Below are 7,791 nucleotides of genomic sequence, written 5' to 3'. Positions count from 1 at the left end.
TTGCTCTCTTTCTAACTCTTTGAGTTGTTGGGTTAGATACTTTATTACCATTTTTTGTTGTTTTTTGAGGTAGGCCTGTAGAGCTATGAACTTCCCTCTCAAGACTGCTTTCACTGTGTCCTACAGATTTTGGATTGTTGTGTTTTCATTGTCATTTGTTGCTATGATGCTTTTTATTTCTTCTTTGATCTCTTTGGTAGCCCAATCATTTTTTAATAGCATGCTATTTAGCCTCCAGGTGTTTGATTTTTTTTATTGCTTTTAGTGTAGTTGATTTCTAATTTTATGCCATTGTGATCTGAGAAGATGCTTGATATGATTTCTATCTTCTTGAATTTGAAGAGACTTTGCCTGTGTCCCAATAAGTGGTCTATCTTGGAAAATAACCCATGTGCACTTGAGAAGAATGTATATTCTGTGGCTTTGGGGTGAAATGTCTGAAGATGTCAATTCCATCTGATCTACTGAGTCCTTTAGGATTGATGTTTCTTTGCTGATTTTTTGTTTAGAGATTTGTCCAGTGGTGTTAGTGGAGTATTAAAGTCCCTTCTATGAATGTACTGCTGTCAATCTCTCCCTTGATATCCTCCAGAAGTTTTTTTATGTATTTGGGTGCTCCTGTATTGGGTGCATATATGTTTACCAGAGTTATATCTTCTTGATGAATTGCTCCCTTTAGTATTATGAAGTGGCCTTCCTTATCTCTTGTTATGGCCTTCACTTTAAGGTCTAATTTGTCAGATATAAGTATTGCTACCTCAGCTTTTTTTTTTTTTCTTTTCACCTGAAAAGCCTTTTTCCATCCCTTCACCACCAGTCTATGTGAGTCCTTTGTTCTGAGGTGGGTCTCCTGTAGACAGCAGATATATGGGTCATGTTTTCTTATCCACTCAGCTACCCTATATCTTTTGATTGGCATTTAATCTCCATTTACATTTAAAGTTATTATTGATAGGTACTTGTTTGTCGCCATTTTTATTTTTCATGCTGTGTTCCTTCTTCCCTTCCTATTTCTTCTTATTACAGCAGACCCTTTAGCATTTCTTGCATTGCTGGTTTGGTGGTAATAAACTCCCTTAGTCCCTTTTTGTCTCTGAAGCTCCTGATTTCAACCTCAACTTTGACTGATAGCCTTGCTGGGTACAATATTCTTGGATTCAGGCCCTTGCTTTGCATGACTTTGTATATTTCATTACATTCCCTTCTGGCCTGATGTGTTTCTGTTGAGAAATCAGTCAATAGTCTAATGGGAGATCCCTTGTAGGTAACTTTCTGTCTCTCTCTCTGGCAGCTTTTAAGATTCTTACTTTGTCGTTGGTGTTTGCCAATTTAATTATAATGTGTCTTGGTGTCGGTCTGTGGGGTTCATCTTGTTTGGGACTCTGAGCTTCTTGGATTTGTGTGAATTTTTTCTTCCCAATATCAGGGAAGTTTTCTGTCATTATTTCTTCAAACAGGTTTTCTATTCCTTGCTCAGTTTCCTCTCCTTCTGGAACCCCTATTATGTGGATGTTGTTTTGTTTCATGTTGTCCCAAATTTCCTTTAGGCTCTCCTCCTGTTCTTTAAGTTTTTTTTCTAGCTGCTGCTCTGCTTGGGTATTTTTTCCTACCTTGTCTTCTAGCTCGCTGATGCAGTCCTCCACTTCTTCTAGTTAGGAGTTTTTAAGAACAAAAAACTCAAGCCAGGTCAGTGCCTGGCAGCCCATCCCATAACCCAGGACATGGTTCCTGGTGGACTTCCTTCCTCACAGGCCAGCTGTCCAAGACCTCTGCTTGCCAGCAGAGCCCTAACTCCTGGAAGATGGGAGCCCCCTCCAGGAGGCACCCTGCCCTGAGACCCTGGCCTGGAGGGCTTTCTTCGGTTCTTGCTGTCCTTACTGCAACACTGCCTCATCGTGTGCCCTTGAGTGAGTCACACAACTTCTCTGAATCTCAGCCTTCTCATTCAGAGTTGTGAGCTGAGGAACAGTTCCTACCTCAGCACGCAGCAGTGCTCGGTGTGTGGGAAGCACAGGTGTTGACTGGAGGTCTCCCCTACACCACCTGACCCCTTTCCTGTTCTTGCAGCTTCACGCCCTGAGCTCAGGTCTAAAGGCCATGGTGTCGGAATTCTGCACCCAGGGGGCCGAGCTGTGTCGCAGGGCCTGTGGCGGACACGGCTACTCAAAGCTGAGCGGCCTGCCATCGCTGGTCAGCAGAGTAACCGCCTCCTGCACCTATGAGGGTGAGAACACCGTGCTCTACCTGCAGGTGGCCAGGTAAGGCTGAGGCTGCTGGGGTGGGAGCATCATCGGATGTCCACACAGGCAGCAGACTTTGGGGAGTGCCATTTGGGGACTGTCCAGCTCCCATAACACGTCTCCAACCACCCACTCCCCCCAGACTCACCACAGCTCCCAGCTGGGCCCTGTCCCCATTACCTGGACGATAGCATCAGTCTCCTCACTGACGCTTCCGCCCACTGCAGTCCATCCCCACAGGCAGCCAGAGGCATCTTCTCAAAGCCCAGAGAAGATGGCATCTTTCCCTCGCTTAACATGCTTCAGTGGCTTCCGCACTGTGGCCTCCAAGTCTCTGACCTGGCCCCTGGCCCCCTCCATCCTGCTCTCACAGCCTCCTGCCTCCACTCACTCTGCCAGCCACACATTTCTGCTTCACCACAGGCCTTCCCCTAAATCTCTCTGCCCCCAGTTTATTGTACAGCTGGCTCCCTCTCATCCTCCCGGTCTGTCCTCCCGGCCCCTCCCACACTGTCCTGTCTCCTTGGAGCAGTAATCACAGTCGGAAAGTGTCTCTGGGTCTGTGACCGGGAGCTCGTCCCCAGGCTCAGCGCAGGCCCTGCACGCGGCAGGCTTCACGTGCAGAGGCAGAAAGGAATGGCTGGGCCGGCCTCCTCCCTCTCTGGTTAGGGGGTCTCGGGCCTCCTGGCTGACAAGGCCTTTTCAGGGTCATCTAGTCCCAGGTGACTAAGCAGGGCAAGTACTTCTCCGTGCAGGAAGGGCTTACTGGCAAATATGCTATATAATATTTCTTGGAATTTTTTAATATATAACATTTATTAGGTTTTTTTCCAAATTACAAAGAGTACAACATCATGTATTAGAACTCTGTGCCTCACACTGTGCCGGGCACTTTGAGGCGAGTATCATCATCCCCATCTAGACTCAGACACACTGAGGCAGGGGAGGTGACAGACAGCCCGTCCCATCACCTACAGCATCATCTCAGTCTCATGCAGCTGCAGGGAGCCCAGGTGGTCTGAGCCCAAAGCTGTAAGCACTGGATTATTACAAGGAAGAGGCTAAGAGTCACCTGTAATTTTCCCCACTCGTGTTAGCATTCTTACATCTATTCTTTATTCAGCCAAGAAAAATGTAATTTCCACAGTCACTGTACAACCTATCACAAATCCCCGAACCGCAAGATCCTAACCATCAGAAAGGATTCTGTTTGCTCAGATATCAAAAGGGTTTCTGTTCAGGATCTGTCTGCCCAGCTCCACAGCTCCAGCCCATTTCACTGTGAAACTGCAGCCTCGGTGCACACCTCCCTGAAGGCCTCCTAGTGGGCTGGGGGTCGGGGGTCGGCAGTAACCATCAGGAAGGACTGGGCAAGAACCTGGGTGGCCCTGGTTCTCCCACAGGGGGCATAAGAGTGCGTGTCTCTGGGAGAGAGGGGTGCTGGCCTGTCCCACAGTGCTCCCCACCCTCTCACCTGCCTCCGTCCCCACCCACTAGGTTTCTGGTGAAGAGCTACCTGCAGGCTCAGGCATCCCCAGGCTCCACGTCGAAGACGTCTCTCCCTCAGTCTGTTGCATACCTGACCGCACCTGACCTGGCCAGGTGCCCAGCCCGGAGGGCAGCAGACTTCCTTCACCCAGAGCTCTACACCAGGGCGTGGGCCCATGTGGCGGTCAGGTGAGCCAGAGCTGAGAAATCAGCCATCCCTCCTGGGGGCAGCTCCTTCCCACAGTAGGGCCTTTAGGATTGGATACGATTCCAAAAAGCCACCCCCTTCCCCAACCTCCTCAGTCCTCTCAGCTCATCCCACCATGGGCAGGGAGAAGGGGAAGTCCCACCCCTCAGCCATGGACCACCATCCCTTCCTATCCTGGTCGGGCTGGTAGAAGGCCATCACCTCTCTGGCCAGTGCAAGGGAATTTTAAAAATCTTTAGCTTCTTATTGATTTAAAATACAAATAACATACCCATATGTAAATACTACAAAGGTATGAGTGTGTAAATACCAATCAATAAGGCAAATGCATATATTCAAAATATCCCATAATCTAAAAATAATTTTCAAAAAGATGACTATATCAAGGGATAGAATTAGTTTATTTCCAGGATCTAGTAGGCTCCAGGGAACATGGATAAGACCAATTCTGTCACTCAACAGATACTGTCAGCCACCTACTGTGTGTCAGAAATGTCCAAACCTACCAGGGGCTGGCAATGAGAGGTTCTGGCCAAGCACAGGCAACATCACGAAAAGATGGAGCGATTTAACTGCCTAAAGGAAACCTCCGTAACCCTTCCTTAACCAGAACACCAACAACAACTGGAAGCGTATTTTCAGTTTATAAAAAGAGGTATCCCAACCTGTGGTCCCAGGGCTGGGTAATAGTTATCTCAAGGTCACAAGCAACTTGGGACATTATTTATCCCACAAATATCTGTTTATTACGTGCTTACAATCTGCCAGGCTCTGTTCTTGGCACTAAGACCTATTAACAAATCAGTCCCATAAGAAGCCCAGGCCTCACAGAGCTATCATTTCAATTGGGGGGAGTGGGGAGGGCAAAATCAGGGTACTCAGGGTAATTAAAGTAATTAAATGTCTATATTGCTTTTTGCTTGGAATTCAATGCGACATCTGCTTACTTATTCCCTGAAAAAGTAAAATATTGCTTAATAAACAGTTTGCTTTGCCTACAAATGCTAAGGGTCACGAGATGGGCAGGGAACAGAAAATAGAAGAATAAAGGTTAGTAAGCAAATGGCAAATGACCATTTTAGTGGTTTGGAGGACAAGGGTTAGTTTTCCTTTATTTTAAGGTCCCTTAGACAGAACTTGGAGCAGCCAGGTGACTTGCAGGCCTCATTAGCCTTTAGAGAAAAGCCATTCTCCTTGCTCGGTCACAGGGAGTCTGTCAACAGAATGGCCTGCAAACACGGGATGGAGTCTGCTTACAGCTCTGAGGTTGTGAACAGCTCCATTTCGTGCTAGCTGTGCGACCCTGGACCAGTTAGTTAAGCTCTCCTGGAACTCAGTTTTCCCCACCGCCAACTGGGGATGCCTGCCCTTAGAAGAGTTGAAGAGGTCATGTATGTGGAGCGTTCAGCTTTGTAACATCGTGGTTAATAACTGGGGATTATTTCTACTTCTGAGGGTGTGGTCACCACCCGTCTCTTTCCCACTCGGTCACGCTGAACTTCTTGTCTTTGGCCTCCAGGCTCATAAAGGACTCAGCGCATCACCTGCAGACTCGGCTGCAATCCGGGGCTGACGAGTACGAAGCATGGAACCAGACCACCGTCATCCACCTGCAGGCTGCCAAGGTGAGCCGTGGTCCGCGGAAGCAGAAAGGCTTGCCTGCTGGGGAGACCTGCGCTCTGCCCCTATTCCCCAGCCCTGCCAGCGGCTGCCCTCATTCCACTTCCAAGACTTCAGTCCCAGGTATTTTAATTAGAGGACTTAACTCCAGAGCAATCCTGCTGGCAGCTCTTAGGGAAAACGTAATGAGGCGGTGTTATTGGATTTGCTTCAGGTTGTTCAAATATTTCCTCCCAGGTAGAAAAGCAGGTCAAGCCTCCTCATTCGTCCCGCAGGCAAGCCTTAGAAGTCTGGTTGAATTTCCACTGTGTTTTGTGTTTGTGCATAATTCCCAGCAGCCAGCACATATCTGAGCACCCACTGAACAGTGGGCATCAGGCTGGGTCCTGGGGGCTCAGCAGTGTCTGATCGCAGCGGCAATCCAGGAGTGCTGTGATGGGGAGATGCAGGCTGACAGGATCCGGGGCAGGTGCACCTCTACCACCCTGTGGCGTCCGAAAGGTTTCCCAGAGGCAGCATATAGGCCGAGACTTCAAGGATGAGCTGGAATCAGCCAGGCAGAGGGTAGAGGCTGTGGCTTTGGAGAGGAAGGTTTCCGGGCAGAGGGAACAGCAGGTGCGAGAGGAGGCAAGAAAAGGTGTGGTGATCAGGAGGAATGCAAATTCTCCCCGAGGAGGAGCGAAAGGAAGACTGAAATGAGGAGAGGGAGAAAAGGGGGGACGAGGACAGACAGGCAGGGCCTGGGACCTTCTGTGCCATTGTGAGAAGTTGGGGTTGTTTTTATTGCAAAGGGAAGACTGCAGAGTTTGTATGGAGGGGGAGTGAACTGATCAGTTTCATTCTAGAAGGATCATGCAGGTGGAGGATGGACTGCAGGCTAGAGGCCAGTTAGAAGCAGGTAGTAGCAGTCTGGGTGAGGGCTGAGGGTGGCCCTGACCAGGAACTTGGCATAGGGCATGGAGAGAGTGGCTACATGAGAGATATCAAGGGGATAGAAGAAAATAAAATGAGCTCCAGCTTAGGCAGCTAGAAAATCAAAGGGATCATTTCAATCATCAGCCATGAGGCCCAGAAAACGGCAGCCTTAAAACAGGAGAGCTCTAGAGGAGTTTGCAGGGGCGTCACAGGTCGGGCAGGCTGGACACGAGCGCCACCTGGTGACCGCCACCTCCATCACTGGCAGGTGCGGTATTAACTCCGCCACCCTGGGTTCTGCTCAATGTGCTAAATGTCCTGTCAACACAGAGGAGGGAGAGCCAAGGCTGTGCTCTCACCAGCCTACCATAAAAACCACAGCCGCCCACTTTCCAAACCTCTGTCCTGCCTTCAAATGGACCGGACACTGTTTGCCAGGGTTACCTCGTTTCATACACACAACCCTGGGAGGGAGAGTAGCATAACCTCTGTTCCACGGATGTGGACAGAGAACTCGGGGGCGTTAGTTCCAGAGGTAGGAAATGGCTAGTGAAGATGCTTTCCTTTCCTTTTCCCCCAGGGAGCCACTGCGCATCAGTGAGGGGGGTGACAAGGGTGAGCTCAACCAGCCCAGGGCTTCCTGGGAGGTTTTGCCTTGTCTCCAAAGTCATAATGGACAGGGAAGTCTGCACTTTCGGGGCTTTGTGGTTTGGGAGGCCATCAAGCTCCCAACAGGGTGCCATCTGGAAACCATAAGGGTGCAGGGAGAGAGGGAGAGCAACAGGGAACAGTGGCAGAGGGGTGGACACGAAGGAGCAGAGTGTGACCTCAGGCAGTCCTTCCCTCTCTGGGCTCTCACTCTCCGGTCTGTATCACCAGGGGGCTCGTCAGAGCCCTTGAGGCCTGATGGGCTCTGATCCTACCAGTCAGCCCTGCCCAGGAGAGACGTCGTCCCCAGGAACCTGGGGCAAATGCTGGCACTCAGCATCTGGTGGCTTTGGCAACTCAGGGCAGCAGTTAAGGGCAAAGACCAGCCCTAGCTGGTTTGGCTCAGTGGATAGAGCATCGGCCTGCAGACCAAAGGGTCCCAGGTTCAATTCTGGTCAAGGGCATGTACCTTGGTTGCAGGCTTCTCCCTGGTCTGGTCCCTGGTCAGGGCTCATGCAGGAGGCAACCAATTAATTTCTTTCACATCGATATTTCTCTTTCCATCTCTCTCCCACTCTCTCTCTAAAAACCAATGGAAAAATATCCTCGGGTGAGGATTAAAAAAAACCAAAACAGACTACATGGGATGTGAAGTACAGCATAGGGCGTGTA

At 49.6% G+C, this 7,791-nt stretch overlaps 1 protein-coding gene across 1 annotated transcript in view; it reads left to right on the top strand.

Moving 5' to 3' along the window:
* The window catches only part of ACOX2 (acyl-CoA oxidase 2, branched chain), a 38,118-nt gene that overhangs the window by 16,465 nt on the left and 13,862 nt on the right, over positions 1 to 7,791 (top strand). Inside the window, exons 10-12 of the mRNA XM_005868419.2 lie at positions 2,068 to 2,258; positions 3,738 to 3,917; positions 5,456 to 5,561. Of these exons, the coding sequence (XP_005868481.1) occupies positions 2,068 to 2,258; positions 3,738 to 3,917; positions 5,456 to 5,561 (477 nt within the window). The remainder of the gene's footprint in view (positions 1 to 2,067; positions 2,259 to 3,737; positions 3,918 to 5,455; positions 5,562 to 7,791) is intronic.

This window comes from Myotis brandtii, unplaced genomic scaffold, assembly GCF_000412655.1.
Source record: "Myotis brandtii unplaced genomic scaffold, ASM41265v1 scaffold268, whole genome shotgun sequence".
In the NCBI taxonomy this organism is placed as follows: Eukaryota; Metazoa; Chordata; class Mammalia; order Chiroptera; family Vespertilionidae; genus Myotis; species Myotis brandtii.
The sequence above is the reverse complement of the archived record's forward strand: the minus strand, read 5'-3'. Positions and strand labels throughout refer to the sequence as shown.